This window comes from Scylla paramamosain, unplaced genomic scaffold (genome assembly GCF_035594125.1).
Source record: "Scylla paramamosain isolate STU-SP2022 unplaced genomic scaffold, ASM3559412v1 Contig4, whole genome shotgun sequence".
Taxonomy (NCBI): domain Eukaryota; kingdom Metazoa; phylum Arthropoda; class Malacostraca; order Decapoda; family Portunidae; genus Scylla; species Scylla paramamosain.
In genome coordinates this window covers 1199311-1220000 of record NW_026973669.1, presented here as the reverse complement: position 1 = coordinate 1220000, position 20690 = coordinate 1199311, and the positions used below count along the sequence as shown (strand labels likewise).

Here is a 20690-nt window from a genome sequence, read left to right as displayed (position 1 = left end):
CAGGAATGCTGACCAAATGAGCCTTGCAGAAACAGGAATGCTGACCAAATGAGCCTTGCAGAAACAAAGATTGACTGACTGAGCCTCAGAAAAAACAGAAAGGCTGACTGACTGAGCCTCACAGAAACAGAAAGGCTGACTGACTGAGCCTCACAGAAACAGAAAGGCTGACTGACTGAGCCTCACAGAAACAGAAAGGCTGACTGACTGAGCCTCACAGAAACAGAAAGGCTGACTGACTGAGCCTCACAGAAACAGAAAGGCTGACTGACTGAGCCTCACAGAAACAGAAAGGCTGACTGACTGAGCCTCACAGAAACAGAAAGGCTGACTGACTGAGCCTCACAGAAACAGAAAGGCTGACTGACTGAGCCTCACAGAAACAGAAAGGCTGACTGACTGAGCCTCACAGAAACAGAAAGGCTGACTGACTGAGCCTCACAGAAACAGAAAGGCTGACTGACTGAGCCTCACAGAAACAGAAAGGCTGACTGACTGAGCCTCACAGAAACAGAAAGGCTGACTGACTGAGCCTCACAGAAACAGAAAGGCTGACTGACTGAGCCTCACAGAAACAGAAAGGCTGACTGACTGAGCCTCACAGAAACAGAAAGGCTGACTGACTGAGCCTCACAGAAACAGAAAGGCTGACCGACTGAGCCTCACAGAAACAGAAAGGCTGACTGACTGAGCCTCACAGAAACAGAAAGGCTGACTGACTGAGCCTCACAGAAACAGAAAGGCTGACTGACTGAGCCTCACAGAAACAGAAAGGCTGACTGACTGAGCCTCACAGAAACAGAAAGGCTGACTGACTGAGCCTCACAGAAACAGAAAGGCTGACTGACTGAGCCTCACAGAAACAGAAAGGCTGACTGACTGAGCCTCACAGAAACAGAAAGGCTGACTGACTGAGCCTCACAGAAACAGAAAGGCTGACTGACTGAGCCTCACAGAAACAGAAAGGCTGACTGACTGAGCCTCACAGAAACAGAAAGGCTGACTGACTGAGCCTCACAGAAACAGAAAGGCTGACCGACTGAGCCTCACAGAAACAGAAAGGCTGACTGACTGAGCCTCACAGAAACAGAAAGGCTGACTGACTGAGCCTCACAGAAACAGAAAGGCTGACTGACTGAGCCTCACAGAAACAGAAAGGCTGACTGACTGAGCCTCACAGAAACAGAAAGGCTGACTGACTGAGCCTCAAGAAACAGAAAGGCTGACTGACTGAGCCTCACAGAAACAGAAAGGCTGACTGACTGAGCCTCACAGAAACAGAAAGGCTGACCGACTGAGCCTCACAGAAACAGAAAGGCTGACTGACTGAGCCTCACAGAAACAGAAAGGCTGACTGACTGAGCCTCACAGAAACAGAAAGGCTGACTGACTGGGCCTCACAGAAACAGAAAGGCTGACTGACCGACCCTCAAGAAACAGAAAGGCTGACTGACTGGGCCTTGGAAAAACAGAAAGGCTGATCAAATGAGTCTCGGTAAAGCAAAGACTTATCAAATGAGCCTCGGAAAAACAGAAAGGCTGATCAAATGAGCCTCGGTAAAACAGAGACTTATCAAATGAGCCTCAAAAAGATAGAATGAGACCAAATGAGGTTCTAGAAGTACGCGCATTCCCTTTGAGGTTACAAGCTTAGATCATAAAAGAAAATAATAATAAATGAATGAATAAATAAACAAATAAATATAACAAAACATCAATGATAAAATAAGTAAAAATAGTAATAATAATGATAATAATAGACTGACTGAATGAATTTAAAAGTAAGTAAATAGTAAGAAATGAAAGAACTAAAAAATAATAACATAATAAATAAATAAGTAAATATATGAATAAACAACTATGATAAGTGCAAAGTATATCAATAATTAAGATGAAAATACATACAAAATTCTCCCTCATACAAAACTATACACAATTAACCAATTAATTAACATACACACATACACACACCAATACTTAAATATACATAACACAGCCTAAATGAATATGTATGTTGACTAAGAAACAGCACCTTTGAGGAAAACACACACACACACACACACACACACACAGTCACTCATACAAACATACATACATACAAACATACAAGGTTACTACAATAATTCTTACATCTTTATCACAGAAAGGACATAGTTATAATTGGACATTGACTGACTGACTGACTGACTGACTGACTGACTGGAGAGGTTAGAAGAGAAACACTTGACTGACTGACTGACTGACTGACTGGTATACAAAAGGTAGTTAGGTTAGAAGGAGAAAGACTGACTGACTGACTGACTGACTGACTGACTGACTGACTGACTGACTGACTGACTGAATGACTGACTGACTGAATGACTGGTATACAAAAGGTAGTTAGGTTAGGAGAAAGACTGACTGACTGACTGACTGACTGACTGACTGAATGACTGACTGACTGACTGACTGACTGACTGATTGACTGACTGACTGACTGACTGATTGGCGAAGGATTGGAGTTATGGTGTTAGATTAGATCAGATCCTTTTCAGTTACATTCAAACACTTCCACTAAACAACGTACTGAGTAATGCAGGATGGCTTCGGTTAGGTCAGATTAGGTTATGTCAGACAGTTTCCCCAAGAGAGATTGGCAGCTGGTGCACTGATAGATTAATAAATAGATGAATGGGTAGTTAGGTTAGGTTACATACAAACACTTCCCTGAAATCCAAACTCTCAGGGATGCAAGCTGGTTTAGGTAATGTAAGGTTAGAACACTTTGTCACAGTTAGGTTAGGGTCAAACACCGGGAGATGCAGTGACTGGCTTGGGTCAGTAAAGGTCAGTTCAGTTTAGGTTAGGTTAAAACACTTCCTCACAGATTAGGTTAGGTTACATTCAGACACACTTCAAAAAACAAATAAAAGACACTGAGAGATGCAGATTAGATTAGGTTAGGCTAGGTTAGAACACTTTTCACAGATAAGATTAGGTTAACATTCAAGCACACCCAGAACAAAACACCAACACACACACACACACACACACACACACACACACACACACACACACACACACACACACACACACACACACACACACACACACACACATGGTTTAGGTTAGCAAAGATCACCACTCTTTAGGTTAGGTTTAGTTAGGTTAGGTAACATTCAAACACACCAAAAACAAAACACCAACACACACACACACACACACACACACACACACGACTTAGGTTAGCAAAGACAGACTCCCTTCACACAACACAGTGCAGCGAGCCACCACCACCACAACACACTGGGGTCTTCACATGAGGGACACCAGACCCCTGAGCTGGCTGGCGACGGCGGCCAGCTCTGCGGTGAAGGTCCACTGTGGTGCCTGGCTGGCGTGACTCAGGACGGCGGAGTAGATGTCGTCATTGGTGGGCAGGTCGTCCTCACTGCGTGGCACGATCTGTATTTGTAGGTGCTGCTGGGGTGCCAGAGCAGGAGGGAGAGGTGAGTGATGGTGGTGGGGAAGGGGAGAGGAGAGGTGCATATAGTAATCAAAGTGCTATCCCACACAGGATGGCCCACACCAGTTACCACACACTTGCTCTCACACACACACACACACATTTAGTCATAGGCCTGTCTGCCCCTGGTGGAAAGGGACAGTCTCATGGACCACTCTGCTACACCTCAGGAGCTTAGACACACCACAGCTGGCCACACACACACACAGCAAGGCCCCACAGCACAAACTAGTCCACCCCTGCCCTCACAGTAAGACCTACCCTGCACCTCTTCCTATCCTGAGACCACAACAAGGCCCCACAGCACACACTGGTTCACCCCTGCCCCTCACACTGAAACCGTTCCCTACACCACCTGCCAAGCACACACACACACACACCTGGTGAGGACAAGCAGACTCCAGCATCACCAGGGTAGAGGCTGCTGCCCCCTGGTGAGTCTCCACACACTTCTGCACCATTTGAGCTGCCAGAAACAAGTCGACAACCTGTGCTGCACCGGCCCTCCGCAGACCCTCACATGGCGCCAGCGACGACACGTACACATCTGGCATTGCTGGTTAAGGGCGTGGCTTCTGACCTTACTGGGATTGCAGTGAGGGACCTTGTAGCATTGGTTATTAGCTCTGTAGTCTGTAGATGGCTTTGATGGGCTGTACCGAAAGTTATTTGGGTTTTTCAAGGTTCTAGTGATGGTTTAAGTGTTATATATCTGTAACAGGTTCTAGTGAAAGGTTTTTGGGGTTTTCAAGGGTGTTTTCATGGTTTTAGTGATGGTTTAAGAGACATTATATCTTTAGCAGGTTCTTGTGGAAGTTGTTGGGGTTTTTTCAAGGTTCTAGTGATAATTTAAGAATGATATATAATAGGTGCTAGTGGAAGATGTTGAGGTTTTCAAGGGTGTTTACATAATTCTGGTTGTGGCGTGTGTGAACATCATAAGCGAAAGTGATAATCTGATAAAGAAACAAGACCTTGTGAGCTCCACTAAAATACTGAGAAAACAGAAGCAATCACACACACACACACACACACACACACACACACACACACACACACACACACACACACACACACACACCCACACAGCAGTAACAAAAGTGGCACCAAGCATCAGAGACTTGTCATATGGAGGAAGACTGGCAAGGCAACACCTACCAACACTGGAAAAAATGAGAAAGAGTAAACTTGACTGCAATATATAAAACAAGGCAAGGTGGAGGAGGGTGAAGGTGGAACAGAGTGACCTGATGGCTTGAGACACAGACACTACAGGGCATGGAGGGAGGCTGAGGGAGAGTGCTTGTAAGAGAGACATCAAACTTTGCATATAGATGAGTAGATGTATGAACAGTCTGGGTAAGGAGACAGTCAGTGCAAGTATACATAGAGACGGGATGGCACCAGCAGACCTCTTGTCCCACGAAGCACTAAGTAAACACACACACCCACACACACACACACACACACACACACACACCCTTAAGGATACGGCCAGGCAGGATTGGGTTTGGAGCAACAAAGGCACAGGAATGCTTGGTCTTGAGCACCACAGCAGCGTCGGGCACAGCAATTGGGCCAAGCGGCAGCAGGCGGGGCAGCTCCCAGTCCAGCACAGCAGCTCTGGAGAGAGAGAGAGAGAGAGAGAGAGAGAGAGGAGAGAGAGAGAGAGAGAGAGAGAGAGAGAGAGAGAGAGAGAGAGAGAGAGAGAGAGAGAGAGAGAGAGAGAGAGAGAGAGAGAGAGAGAGAGAGAGAGAGAGAGAGAGAGAGAGAGAGACAGAGACAGAGAGAGACAGAGAGAGAGAGAGAGGAGAGAGAGAGAGAGAGAGAGAGAGAGAGAGAGAGAGAGAGAGTTAGTTGTTTCAGTAATGGCACCAAAGTGAAATTTGCAATGATGATGTTAGGGGTGATGGTGGTGATGGTGGTGGTGGTTTTGTCTCCATCACCTCTTCTGTCTGTAACATTAATTCTCACAGTACATAGCACACTTCAGATATGTGCAACAATAACAATAACAATAACAATAATAATAACAATAATAATAATAATAATAATAACAATAATAATAATAATAATAATAATAATAATAATAATAATAATAATAATAATATTGAGCCTTAGCTAAAAATTCCCAGGTTACATATTAACTTACATACTAACAAACACACTACATGTTAACCCTTCATCACCACCAGCACGTCCTAACACTTATTTTTCCATCACAGTCTCTAAAATACTTGCTTCCATTACTTTTCCTTATATTCCCTTTTCTTCACATCCATCTAAATAATCTATCAGTGGCCTCAGTGTTAAGAGACGACCATACCAGAAAAAAGACCCAAGAATATATTAAGCCTAAGAAAGTACACTATAATTTGATACTGAGGGTTTTGGATGGCGCCAACCAGCCTAGTAAACAAGACCTGGGATGGTTACCCTTACATTTTTTCCAATTGTGTGTGTGTGTGTGTGTGTGCGTGTGTGTATGCTTGCCTGGGGACTTGAGGAGTGGGTGAGGACAAGGCTGGCAGGACTCGAGCGGCCACTTGTCTCAATGTATTTGCCTCCTCCTCCATCTCGTTCTCCTCCCGCCACGGCCTCTCTGGGTTCCCCTCGTGGCCCTGCAGAGCCTTGCGTAGTGCGGCCGAGTGGGGAACAATGTGCAGGTGGACGTGCTGTGGGTGGAACGCATGGAGTTGCAGTGGTATTGGTAGTAGTAGTGTAAATAGAAGTAGTAGTTGTTTTTTGTGATCCTTAAAGCTGCAGTAGTAGTAGATGTAGTAATATAAATAGATGTAGTAGTTTTTTTTATCATTCTTAGCTATAGCAGTAGTAGTGACAATATAATCATTAGCAGCTCCCTCCCCAGTGCTCACATCAATGGTCTGGCCAGCAGCAGGGCCGTCCTGGATGGCCACCTGGCAGCTGTCAGGGCGGTAGTGGTCCATGACGACATCCAGGGTGCGCTGGGTGAGCTGGGCCAGGTCGCTCACCTCGGCAGCACTCAGGTGGGCCAGACGCAGGGCCGGTCGCTCAGGGGTCAGCAAAACATCTGGCTTGTTAGTGAAGGAGTGTTTGGTAAAGGTTTTGAAGGTTTGATGTGGTTTTAAGGAATTAAGGGGTGATTTTAAGGTTTTTAGAAGGTTTGGGGTGTTTTTAGAGCTTTCACACACACACACACACACACACACACACACACACACACACACACACACACACACACACACACACACACACACACAGTCACAGTCCTGGTGGAAAGGGACAGTCTTGTGGACAACCTTGCTACGCCCCAGGAGCTTAGGCACACCACAGCTGGCCACACACACCCACAGCAAGGCCCCACAGCACACACTGGTCCACCCTTGCCCCTTCACAGTGAGACCGTGCAGTGGGGCTGAGAATGCTGCCACTGTGTTCCTGCATGGTGTAAGAAGTGACCAGGAGAGAGGGAGTGAGAGGGACAGGACTCTTCCTCTCTACATGTTGTCTTAAGTACAGACAGATACCAAACAGGAAAAAAAAATGAAATAGGTAAATAAAGACAGGTAAAGATAAATGGGTGAATATAGACAGGTAAAAATAAACAGGTAAATATTAATAGATCGAAATAAATAAGTGAATATGAACAGGTATTGAATAAACAGGTGAAATTGAACGGGTGGAAATAAAGCAGCAAAAACAAAAAAAAATAAAATGGTAAATGTGAATAGGGAAAAGTCTACAGGTAAATAGGTGAAAATAACCTAATTGAAACAGGTGAGAGAGAGAGAGAGAGAGAGAGAGAGAGAGAGAGAGAGAGAGAGAGAGAGAGAGAGAGAGAGAGAGAGAGAGAGAGAGAGAGAGAGAGAGAGAGAAATATAAATGTAAACAAACAAATTTTAACATGAAAACTAAGTGTAAACTGATACACATAAAAACAGAAACAAACACAAACAAATAAACAAGAAAACAGAGACAAGCAAAAATAAATAAATAAATAAATAAATAAAATAAAAACAAAAAATAATGAATAAATAAACAAATAGTCCACCTCTTTACCAGGCCAGCAACCAACATACACACACACACACACACACACACACACACACACACACACACACACACACACACAGCAAACAGACTCTCAGCCCCGTCAGCCCCTGGAGGAGAGGGTGCTCAGAGGGAGGGCTGAGTACTACTACTGTATTCCCTTCAAGAAATAAGAGGTGATTGAGAAGGCCAGAGTGATTGAGGGCCCCCCATTCACTCTCTTGTCCCTGAAAGCAAAACATTGATTATAACTTAAAATATATCAAATAAAGAGTAAATTTAAGTGGATAAGGCTTAATCAACTAAAGATAAATAAATAAAGAACAAAGGAATACTAAGGAAATGTGTGTGTGTGTGTGTGTGTGTGTGTGTGTGTGTGTGTGTGTGTGTGTGTGTGTGTGTGTGTGTGTGTGTGTGTGTGTGTGTGTGTGTGTGTGTCCGGTAAATTTAAACATACACAAAACATGGCTAAGTGTAAACATAAAAAAAACCACAAACAAACAAATCCAAACACCACAGTACACACACACACACACACACACACACACACACACACACACACACACACACACACACAAAATAAATAAATAAGAATAAAAATAAATGAATGAATAAATAAATAATAAAATGAAATGAAATGAAATGAAATGAAATAAAATAAAATAAAATAACAAACAAACAACAAAAATACAAGTACAACCTCAAAATACACACACACACACACACACACACACACACACACACACACACACACACACACACACACAAAGGATACGCCCAGGCACCAGTGGCTTCTTGTTGACAAAGGCATGTGACAGGTGAGTCTTCAGGAACACACACCCGCCAGGCACACGCACACCCCCAAACTGGTAACTGACGTAGTGGCTGGGCGGCGGCACTAACTCACACACCCTGCAATGTTAGGAAGGTTGTTAGGAAGGCTGTTGGGAAGGTTGTTAGTGTGTGTGTGTGTGTGTATATATGTACAAACCACACATATGCAGACTTGGATAACAAACACACACACACACACACACACACACACACTACCCCTCCCACACACCCCCAGTACAGTTGGAGTCTGGCAATTCCACCACAGCTGCCTGATATCTGAGCCCAAAGTCTGCCATCGGAATCCTCAGCAATCACGAGTAATAATTAATGTTGTGTATGAAAGCATCGCAAATCACACCATGTATTTACGAACTACTAATAATGTAGACTGTGTTTCCGAATGCATACATGACAGAATGGCATCCAAGAATAAAAATGAATGAAATTGTGTGAATTAGGGAAAGAATTTTTGTTCCTGGTGGCCAATCATGCAGCATTTTGGTACTGCCATACTTATCTGCAATTATTTATTATTTTTTATTTCTCTGTGTGTTCGTTGGTGGGTGTCTGGTGACGTCACAACAAACGTACATACTGAATGACTCAAGATATAAACTTCACAACTTATTCTATCATCACCTACACTTACATTTTTCCCTGTGACTTTATGTATCAGACTTATTAAACCCTGTGAGTACTTTCCTGCATCACTATTCACGTAAACAGGTACTATTCATTAATAAACAAAAAACCAACAAGTACCATTACATCCTGACTGAGGGAGGAAAGGAAGATTACACATGGTCAACCAGTAACTTTAAACCCTCAGGACTCAAATATACAAGTACACAGGTTACCAAGATACCATACCCCCAGGCCCCCACACCCACCGCAGGCCAGGCATGTGGTGAGGCAGCAGGCTGGTGTGGTAGAGGTCAGCGCGGCGATGGCTCTGCACAGGCATCTCCCTCCTGATTGTCTCCAGGTAGTCAAGGTTTATGTCTGCCACTGCAAAGTTTGTGCCCTCGCTCACCTGGCTGATGACTGCCCCCCAGGGATCCACTATCTGTGAAGGGTGTTGTGGTGTTGTGAGAGCAGGTAGGGATGTTGCAGTGAGGGGGAGGGAGAGGCTGAAGACAGTTAGTTAGAGGAGAGGAGTTGATGAGGGGAGAGAGGCTGAAGACAGTCAGTTACAGGGGAGGAGTTGATGACAGAGCAACAATTGCAATGACACGAGCAGTAAAATTGATAAATGGGCAAAAACATCAACAAAAATAACAATAACAATAGTAGTAGTAGTAGTAGTAGTAGTAGTAGTAGTAGTAGTAGTAGTAGCAGAAGTAAAAGCAATAAGTAGTACAACAACAACAACAACAACAACAACAACAACAACAACAACAATAATAATAATAATAATAATAATAATAAGAAGAAGAAGAAGAACAAGAACAAGAACAAGAACAATAATCTATCTATCTATCTATCTATCTACGTATACCAGACTGGCAATACCACACAAACCAGCCTTGACATAATAAGAATACTAATCTATCTATGCACACACACACACACACAAAAAAAAAAAAAAATAAATAAATAAATAAATAAATAAATAAATAAATAAATAAATAAATAACAAACACTCAATAACCCAAACTGAAACCTCTCCCATACTCTTCCCTCCCATCCTCTCCCACACACCACCACACACTAACCTAACCTAGCCAAACCTAACCTAACCTAACCTAACCAAACCTAACCTAGCCAAACCTAACCTAACCTAACCTAACCTGACCTAAGATAACCCCACTCACCATAGCATGACCATATGATGATCTCTTCTTGTTGTGCTGCCCTGTCTGTGCTGCCGCCACTACATAGCACTGCGTCTCTGCAGGAGGAGGAGGAGGAGGAGGAGGAGGAGGAATTACAGTTTAGCAAAACGAGAAAGAGGAAATGAATGAATGAATGAATGAATGAATGAATGAATGAGAGAGAGAGAGAGAGAGAGAGAGAGAGAGAGAGAGAGAGAGAGAGAGAGAGAGAGAGAGAGAGAGAGAGAGAGAGAGAGAGAGAGAGAGAGAGAGAGAGAGAGAGAGAGAGAGAGAGAGAGAGAGAGAGAGAGATGCAGCAAATGAAGATGAAAAGAAAAGAGAAGGAAGAAGTACAGGAATTAGAAGAAAGAGAAAAAGAAAGAGAAATAACAGAAATATCAATACACATTCTCTTACTTCCCCTCCCTCTCTCTCTCTCTCTCTCTCTCTCTCTCTCTCTCTCTCTCTCTCTCTCACTCATAAAAACTTTAAAAAAAAGAGAGAAAAGATTAAGATGAAGAATATTAAGATGAAAATTTATATTCTCTTTCTCTTTCTCTCCCTCTCACTCACTTGAGAGAGAGAGAGAGAGAGAGAGAGAGAGAGAGAGAGAGAGAGAGAGAGAGAGAGAGAGAGAGAGAGAGAGAGAGAGAGAGAGAGAGAGAGAGAGAGAGAGAGAGAAGGAAGATGTAAGATGAACCAGGAAAGATGAAGGAGGAGGAGGAGGAGGAGGAGGAGGAGGAGGAGGAGGAGGAGGAGGAGGAGGAGGAGGAGGAGGAGGAGGAGGAGGAGGAGAAGGAGGAGGAGGAGGAGGAGGAGGAGGAGGAGGAGGAAGAAAAGATAGAACAAAGATGAAAAGAACTAGAAAAAACACAGAAAAATAATAAAAATATATACATATCTTCTCTCACTCCCTCTCTCTCTCTCCCTCCCCTCTCACTTATGACTCAGGGAAATCAAAGAGAAAATAAAAAGTACCTGAAGGAAAACACACGCTGTCTCACTCTCCCTCTCACCTATGGCTCTCACTCGTAGCAAGGGCTCCCAGTGGGCCAGGCCGGTGGTGACAGTGAAGGCAGAGGGGAAGGTAAGGATGTGGGCGCCGAGGGATCGCTGCATTAGACTCATCTCCGGGAACCTCATGTCATAGCACTGTGACGGGTTAAGGAGGCTGCCTGGCTGACTGAGGGTGTCTGGGTAAGTAATAGTTTGTCTGTCTGTCTGTCTCTATACCAGGCTGGCAATCCCACACAGGGCAGCACAGACAAGGCACCACACTCACACACACACACACCACACATTTAGTCATAGCCCTGTCTGCCCCTGGTGGAAAAGGGACAATCTCATGGACCACTCTGCTACACCCCAGGAGCTTAGACACACCGCAGCTGGCCACACACACACACAGCAAGGCCCCACAGCACACACTGGTCCACCCCTGCTCCTCACAACTAAGCCATTCCCTAGCTCCCCCCCGCCCCCCCACACACACACACACACACACACACACACACACACACACACACACACACACACACACACACACACACACAGAAGGATACAATCGCCAGGGCCACCTCGCCGACAGGGGTGGCAATGGGGGGGGTGCACTGCCGAGCCAGGGGTCACATAGGTCTTCTCTTCCAGGTGCAGGTTCCTCTCCGGGATATGAACACTAAAACAGGTGGGTCTTGACGTAAGTGGCTGCCAGCTCCCCCCGGTCATCAATCACTACGTGGGTGTTGCTGATCTTGTCTTCTCCCTCCTCCTGTTGGTGGGACACAGTGTGATGGCAATGTGAGGAACCAAGGTGGTGGTGGTGGTGGTGTAGAGCAACAACAAGGCATGTGTGTTGGTGATCTGAAATGCTGTGCTCTCTCTCTTCATGACTGTTTTCCAAGGCCACAGAGATAATTAGCTGGGTTCTCAAGAGTGTTTCTCCTGTTAATAAAGTAGAAATGTTAATCTGTCACTACAACCGTAAAAAACACCCTTAAAAACCTGTGTGTCACTTCAACTACAGCCTTTGGAAAGTAGTGGAGGTTCTCAAGAGTGTTTCTCCTGTTTATGATGTAAAAAATGTTGTTAATCTGTCACTAGAACTGTAAAAACACCCTTAAAAATCCGCGTATCACTTCAATGATGCTTCTACTAACAACAACAACAATAATAACAACAACAATGATAATAATATGTATAATCCTTTCAATTTAAGAATCTTCATCATCATCATCATCATTCCATTAATATTTTCACTCATTCTAACACAACACAGGTGACCAGAAAAGAAATGAAAAATAAATTCAAATATACATGTGAATAGATAGACAAATAGGTAGATACGCACGCACGCACGCACGCACGCACGCACGCACGCACGTACGCACGCACGCACAAGCATAACTCAATATTGTAAGAAATGGAAACAATGAAATAAATGCATAAGTAAATAAATAAATGAATAAAGAAAGAAATACGAACACAAGCAAATAAACATAAGTAGATAGATGAACAAATAAATAAATCCCCCAAAAAATAAAACTAACTAAATAAAAAAAAGGAAACACACACACACACACACACACACACACACACACACACACACACACACACACACACAGATTCAATCATCACTGTAAAAAAAATATATAAACAAATTAAATACAAATACAAACAATTAAATCCTACATAAAACAAATAAAACAAATAAATAACATTACACTAACAAAAAAAAACAAAGAAATAAAATAAACAAGAACAAGAAACAAACAAAAACAAAAACAAAACAAAAAAAAACACACACACGCACACACACACACCTTGACGTGTAGGCCACCGAGGGACAGCCACACCTTAAGGGAGGCGGCCAGCTTACGGTATTTGGCTACCAGAGGGCCATAAAGTGACTCTGCCAGCTGCACCGACTCCTCCTTCGACTCTGCTATGAAGTCACACGCCTCAGGGAGAAACACCATCTGTGGGGGAGGAGTGAGGTGGTGGTGGTGGTGGTGGTGGTGGTGGTTGGAGAAAGGGGAAAAAGATAATATATGATAGATGTGAGGGAATTGGGAGAGAAGGAAAAAGAGGTGCAGGATTAAGAGGAGGAGGATGGTAAAGAGGAACAGGAGGAGGATGAAGATGAAGAATGAAGAACAAGAAAAAGAGGAGAAAGAGCAAGAAAAAGAAGATGAAGAAGGAAGAGGTGCGATCCTTCTTAAACTACCACTGAAACCAGGAAAACACCCTTAAAAATCCCAATAATTTCCACTGTAGCCTGTTAAACTGTTAAACAATTCAAAGTAACCTTCAAAATACCACACCTATCTGAACCAAGATTACCCAAAAAAAAAACAGAAAAACAACAACAACAAACAAGAAGTCACAATGAAAACTGCTAATTCTTTACCCTCAAAAAAAAAAAAAAAAAAAAAAAAAAAAAAATTAAAATACTACACTTATCTGAATCTAGACTTACCTGCATGCCTCAATCTCCCTTGTATGCCACCTGTATGCCTCAACCTCCCCTGTACGCCACCTGTATGCCTAATAGTTCCACACTCACCTGCGCTCCACACTGTGTTGCTCGCTCCACTAAATCCGCACATATGTTGAAGTTGCGCTCTTTGTCTGTTGTGGCTGTCATCTGTGTCACCGCCACCCGACGAGCGCTCTGTACGCTGAAGGCACAGGAGGTGAGGTCATGACTGTGTGTGTGTGTGTGTGTGTTGGGATGTACATATAAATACATAGAAAAGTACAATAGATTTATATAATATCTACAATAGCTTATGTACTAATGGAAACACACACACACACACACAAATGGACAAACAGACACAGACAGATTCACAACACATTCACAACACCTAGAGTGTCCCCTAAATCTGAAGTAGCAGAGTATATCATTAAACTACCACTAACCTAACCTACAGTCCACAAAAGTTACCATATTGCATCACACACACACACACAAAACAACTAACACTAAGAGGACACTATAATAAACTGTATAAAAGAGGAGAATGAAGAAAGATGTGAGGAAAAACAGTCGTCCTGAAAGAGCATAAGCCAAAAGAAAACACTGCCTGACCAAGCTGTATGTGCAAGGACCATTCATTGCTTTAAAGAGGAATGTGACAAGTTCTACCGCTATTTTTACACTAACTGTTCTTCAGATCTTGCTAACTGCTTGCCTCCTCTCCTCCCACGGCCTCGCTGCACAACACTCTTCTTTCTCTCACCGCTATTCTGTCCACCTCTCTAATGCAAGAGTTAACCTGTACTCTCAATCATTCATTCCTTTCTCTGGTGAACTCTTGAACTTCCTGCCTGCTTCTGTTTTTCCTCCTGCCTGTGACTTGAACTCTTTCAGGAGGGAGGCTTCAACACACTTGTCTTCCATTATTTAATCATTCTTTTGGCACTGCTGTGGGAACTGGCATTTAAGCGAGCCTTTTTCCTTTTTTATTCCAAGTTTTTGTTGCCCTCTTATATGGAAAACTGAATGAATAAATAAAGGATGAGACATTACAAACAAACTCTTCACTTAATCCTATAAAAATAAAATTGAAAACTATATAAACACACACCTTGCCTGAGCCATGGTGCGTCTGGTGAGCGCTGCCAGGCGTGTGGCGGTGGCGGTGGCAGCAGTGGTGGCGGTGGTGGTGGTGCTAGGCAGAAAGACACGGCCGGGAGCCACCAGGAGCCGGCCGAGCAGCAGCAGGGTCATCTAGCACCTCACCTCACCTCAACACAGCCTGGGAGGGCAACACAGCCACATCCATTAGGAGACTCACTCACACTCATGCAAACAAAATGAAAAGACTCACAAACAAAATGAAAAAATACAATGAGATTCACGCAAACAAAACAAAAGATTCGTACTAATGAGTGCATTAATAACATGCCGAGCCAAGCCTGACTGGAAGGGAACTGAGTGAAGTGTAGCGCTGTATGGCCCAAACCCTCTTCCATCTCCGCGGGTCAGCCACAAGGCACACAAAAATGGTATTATGGTCTGACACCTCAAAACTGGCAGGGATTTCTGTGTGTGTGTGTGTGTGTGTGTGTGTGTGTGTGTGTGTGTGTGTGTGTGTGTGTGTGTGTGTGTGTGTGTGTGTGTGTGTGTGTGTGTGTGTGTGTGTGTGTGTGTGTGTGTGTGTGTGAGTGATGGCGTCAGATGAGGTTGTCAGTGTTGCCGCTCACAATCAAATGGTTAAATGTATTACGTATATCTTCTTATCAGTAAATTGGGTTATTTTTACTGTTAGTCCTTCACATCACACTAAATATAACAGCGAAAACACTCACCATTGCAGAACCACAGTGAAAGCCAATAAAATGTAGCAATATCTTTTTCGGCATGAGACTGAGAAACATTAGCTTTAACTAACATCAGTGCTTCCACCCAACAGACAGCTGAGACTCACACTCATTCAGTTCATTCACTTTCCCGCTGTTTCTTTCACTATCTTCATCAGAACTTGGAAAAAAGAATAATATAATAATAAAAAATAATAATTATAATATTTTGGCCCAGAGATAAGAAGCCACCTTGTAAATTTGTTAGGTTAGATTTTCATTTTTTTTTTTTCACTGACTTGATGAAAAAAAGAAAGAAATGGGAGGCAGGGAAGACCGGGGGGAAAAATAAGTAGCCACTGTCTGGAAATGTATACATTAGATTACATTTATATTAATTCAGCTCATTAATTTCACAGTTTAATTATTTTTCACTGTCTTGATCATAATTCGAGAGAGAGAGAGAGAGAGAGAGAGAGAGAGAGAGAGAGAGAGAGAGAGAGAGAGAGAGAGAGAGAGAGAGAGAGAGAAACACAATCATTTTGTCAAGGAATAATGAGACAGTTTGTAGGTCTGGCTGGGTGAAGTTAGGTTAAGTTTATAGGTTCGGTTCATTTACTTGGCAGTTAATTCTTTCACTATCTTCATTACAACAGCACCACCACTTTGTCCAGGAATGAGGCACAGTCAGGCAATTTGTAGGTTTGGTTGGGTAAGGTTAGGTTAGGTCAGGTTGGTGTCAGATCAGTTCAGGTAATTAATATCACAGCTAATTCTTTCACGATCTAGATCACACACACACAAAAAAAAAAAAAAAGAACCACGATTTTTGCATGTCTTTTAACTTTTAAGATGCTTGGAAATTTGCGTGTCAGGTTATTTCACTAATCCCTGACAAAGCCACAGACAGACAGACAGACTGTTAGTGATGGGTATCTGAAGACACGAGAACACGAGGGTTGGTGCAGAAGCCACCAGTCCTACACCAAGCTTATTTCCATCTGTCAACCCTGTCCAAATACATAATAATTTCAACCCACCTATTGATTCAGCACTAACACACGCTCCCTCTCCCTCTCCACCACATCAACAAGCTCATACCCTCAATATACCGTGATGGACAGCCTGCACTTAACACACACCTGACAGGAACAGGTATTCAGCAAGACCCTGGCCAGTTTTTCTCTTATTTCACCTCCCCCCGCCACTCCTCAATAGCTGGACGAGTATTCCCCCGTACCTTGCTTCTCTTCTTCACTACGCGGGGAATCAATGCAGAAAACGGTGGAAATATTAAAGCAGCGAGCCAGCCATAGCATCAGCCCAGTCTCCACTTCGGCGCTGCCACTTCCAGCAAACTTGTGGTTCGGCTCCGGGAGAACAGTGGCCTTTTCAACGGCTCTTCCTGACTAGGTTTTTGCTGTCTGGGCCTTTAACTTACTACATATTACTTTTCTATTGGTTTCTGTTATTATTTTTCATTTCTTTTATTCTCTTTACCCTTATTTTCCAAAAATTGTGTATAGTTAATGTTGTCTATTGTGTTATTGCTACACAATACTTCCCCGATTATATCCTATTATTTCTGCTTTCCTGTTTTTCTTTTTCCTTTGATCTTTATATTATAGGTAACTCTTTGCATTGGCAACTCCTGTAGGGAAGAAAACGGCGAGAGGAAATTCAATGTATGAAAAGTTATTTCTATTTATTTATATATTTTCTTCGAATTTTAAAATGTATTTATTTTTTTTTAAATGTGTATTTAGAATATTGTAGATTTAAGTTCATGCCTGTGCTTATGGGCTGTCTACCAGTCTTTTTATGCAGATGATTATTCACTGTAATTTTAAAGGTAGGCATAATAAAGTGCTCAGTCCCAGCGTGGGCAAGTTGTGTAAATGTAGATGCAAGGAATTTCGAATGATCTTTAACAAGGAAACTAAAGACAAACATCTCTCTTAAGTTTCCTTGATCTTTAGTCCTGCTTAGGGTAAGTCAGGGTGGAGAGGAAACACACACACACACACACACGCAATGGCTGTCGCTCGACGTAAAAGTGATTTACTGTTGCAGGAGGCAGTAGACACATGCCGAAACGATAATTACTCGCAGCTGTTCAGGGGGTGCTGTGAACTTATCATTAAATCCAGCTGTGACCTCACTGAACGTTTCCCTTTGTGTCTCACAACACAAGGGGGCAGTCACAGCCTGTCCTTTAAGACAACTCCTTTCCTCCACACAAAATTACAAGCACCTAATAACACACACCCTTCACTCAAAAATTTCAAAATCATCATGGCGACTCCTACACCAGCCTCGGAGTCCCCATCTGGGGAGGGGACCATAAATGTCCTCAGGTCGGACTGCCTTTCTGTCGACGACCCTAAGTGTCTTGACACCCCCATCAACTTTTTCTTCATTAACTTCTGCAACATTCGCGGTCTAAGATCTAATTTTCAATCTGAAGAACACCACCTCTCCTCTTCTAAACCTCATCTTCTTTTCCCCACTGAAACTCAGGTGTCTGAGGCAACTGACAGTAGCCCCTTTTCTGTTCCCTCCTACTTTCTCTATCCTCATTTTCGATCCAAAGCTGGATGCTGCGTTTATGTGCGCAATGACTTAACCTGCTCTCGTGCCCACGCTCTTGAATCTTCCGAGTTTTCCACCATCTGGCTACGACTACAGGGTCACTCTCATACTAAATTTATCTGTTCTGTATACCTCTCTCCTAACTCCTCTGACTAAAAGAAATTCTTTGACTACTTAACTTCCAAAGTGGAGCACATTCTGACCCTCTTCCTTTTCGCAGAGATCTCCATTCTTGGAGACTTCAATGTTCACCACCAGCTTTGTCTTTCCTCTCCCTTCACTGACCATCCTGGTGAACTAGCCTACAACTTTGCTATCCTTCATGACCTAGAGCAATTGGTGCAACACCCTACTCGTATTCCTGACCGTCTTGGAGATACGCCCAACATTCTTGACCTTTTCCTGACCTCTAATCCTTCTGCTTATGCTGTCACCCTTTCTTCTCCGTTGGGCTCCTCCGATCACAATCTCATATCTTTATCTTGTCCTATCGCTCCAATCCCTCCTCAGGATCCCCCTAAGCCAAGGTGCCTCTGGCGTTTTGCCTCTGCTAGTTGGCGGGACCTGAGTAAGTATTTTGCTGATTTTCCTTGGAATGACTACTGCTTCCGTGTCAGAGACCCGTCTTTGTGTGCTGAGTGCATAACAGAAGTGATAGTGTCTGGCATGGAGGCGTACATTCCTCACTCTTTTTCTTGTCCTAAACCTTCTAAACCTTGGTTTAACACAGCTTGTTCTCGTGCTATACATGATAGAGAGGTGGCCCACAAAAGGTACTTAAGCCTTCCATCACCAGAATCTCATCCACTTTATATTTCTGCCCGGAACCATGCCAAGTCTGTTCTCCAACTAGCCAAAAACTCCTTCATTAACAGAAAATGTCAAAACCTTTCAAGATCTAACTCCCCTCGTGATTTCTGGCATCTAGCCAAAAATATCTCCAATAACTTTGCTTCTTCTTTCCCTCCTCTATTTCAACCAGATGGCACCACTGCTATCACATCTATTTCTAAAGCTGAACTCTTTGCTCAAACCTTTGCTAAAAACTTTACCTTGGACGATTCTGGGCTTGTTCCTCCCTCTCCTCCACCCTCTGACTACTTCATGCCACGTATTAAAATTCTTCGCAATGATGTTTTCCATGCCCTCGCTGGCCTAAACCCTCGGAAGGCTTATGGACCTGATGGGGTTCCTCCTACTGTTCTCCGAAACTGTGCCTCCGTGCTTGCACCTTCCCTAGTCTAACTATAGGAGGAGGCAGTAGACACCTGCCGAAACGATAATTACTCCCAGTGAGGTCTAAAGCACTGTTCAGGGGGTGCTGTGAACTTATCATTAAACCCAGCTGTGACCTCACTGAACGTTTCCCTTTGTGTCTCACAACACAAGGGGGTAGTCACAGCCTGCCCTCTAAAGACAACTCTCTTCCTCCACACAAAACTACAAGCACCTAATAACACACACACCCTTCACTCCAAAAATTTTAAAATCATGGCGACTCCTACACCAGCCTCGGAGTCCCCATCTGGGGAGGGGACCATAAATGTCCCCAGGTCGGACTGCCTTTCCGTCGACGACCCTAAGTGTCTTGACACCCCCCTCAACTTTTTCTTCATTAACTTCTGCAACATTCGCGGTCTAAGATCTAATTTTCAATCTGTAGAACACCACCTCTCCTCTTCTAAACCTCATCTTCTTTTCCTCACTGAAACTCAGGTGTCTGAGGCAACTGACAGTAGCCCCTTTTCTGTTCCCTCCTACTTTCTCTATCCTCATTTTCGATCCAAAGCTGGATGCTGCGTTTATGTGCGCAATGACTTAACCTGCTCTCGTGCCCACGCTCTTGAATCTTCCGAGTTTTCCACCATCTGGCTACGACTACAGAGTCATTCTCATACTAAATTTATCTGTGCTGTATACCTCTCTCCTAACTCCTCTGACTATAAGAAATTCTTTGACTACTTAACTTCCAAAGTGGAGCACATTCTGACCCTCTTCCCTTTTGCAGAGATCTCCATTCTTGGAGACTTCAATGTTCACCACCAGCTTTGGCTTTCCTCTCCCTTCACTGACCATCCTGGTGAACTAGCCTACAACTTTGCTATCCTCCATGACCTAGAGCAATTGGTGCAACACCCTACTCGTATTCCTGACCGTCTTGGAGATACGCCCAACATTCTTGACCTTTTCCTGACCTCTAATCCTTCTGCTTATGCTGTCACCCTTTCTTCTCCGTTGGGCTCCTCCGATCACAATCTCATATCTGTATCTTGTCCTATCACTCCAATCCCTCCTCAGGATCCCCCTAAGCGAAGGTGCCTCTGGCGTTTTGCCTCTGCTAGTTGGGGGGACCTGAGGCGGTATTTTGCTGATTTTCCTTGGAATGACTACTGCTTCCGTGTCAGAGACCCGTCTTTGTGTGCTGAGCGCATAACAGAGGTGATAGTGTCTGGCATGGAGGCGTACATTCCTCACTCTTTTTCTCGTCCTAAACCTTCTAAACCTTGGTTTAACACAGCTTGTTCTCGTGCTATACATGATAGAGAGGTGGCCCACAAAAGGTACTTAAGCCTTCCTTCACCAGAATCTCATGCACTTTATATTTCTGC

The 20690-nt window shown here is 43.7% G+C and overlaps 1 protein-coding gene and 1 long non-coding RNA gene across 2 annotated transcripts in view; both read right to left on the bottom strand.

Annotated features, from left to right (window-relative positions):
- Positions 1–282, bottom strand: part of LOC135096536 (uncharacterized) — an 8661-nt gene extending 8379 nt beyond the window's left edge. Inside the window, exon 1 of the long non-coding RNA XR_010264781.1 lies at positions 55–282. This is a non-coding gene — a long non-coding RNA (uncharacterized LOC135096536). The remainder of the gene's footprint in view (positions 1–54) is intronic.
- Positions 283–1770: 1488 nt separating this feature from the next.
- LOC135096535 (nitrilase and fragile histidine triad fusion protein NitFhit-like) lies at positions 1771–16872 on the bottom strand. The gene is given in 16 exon segments (XM_063998087.1): positions 1771–3462; positions 3886–4052; positions 4998–5128; positions 5999–6180; positions 6382–6557; positions 8313–8449; positions 9262–9437; positions 10186–10262; positions 11202–11337; positions 11748–11792; positions 11794–11865; positions 11867–11953; positions 13005–13160; positions 13748–13862; positions 14775–14945; positions 16730–16872. Coding segments are annotated over 15 exon segments (1968 nt in total). The 5' UTR covers positions 14918–14945; positions 16730–16872; the 3' UTR covers positions 1771–3294.
- Positions 16873–20690: the final 3818 nt, after the last annotated feature.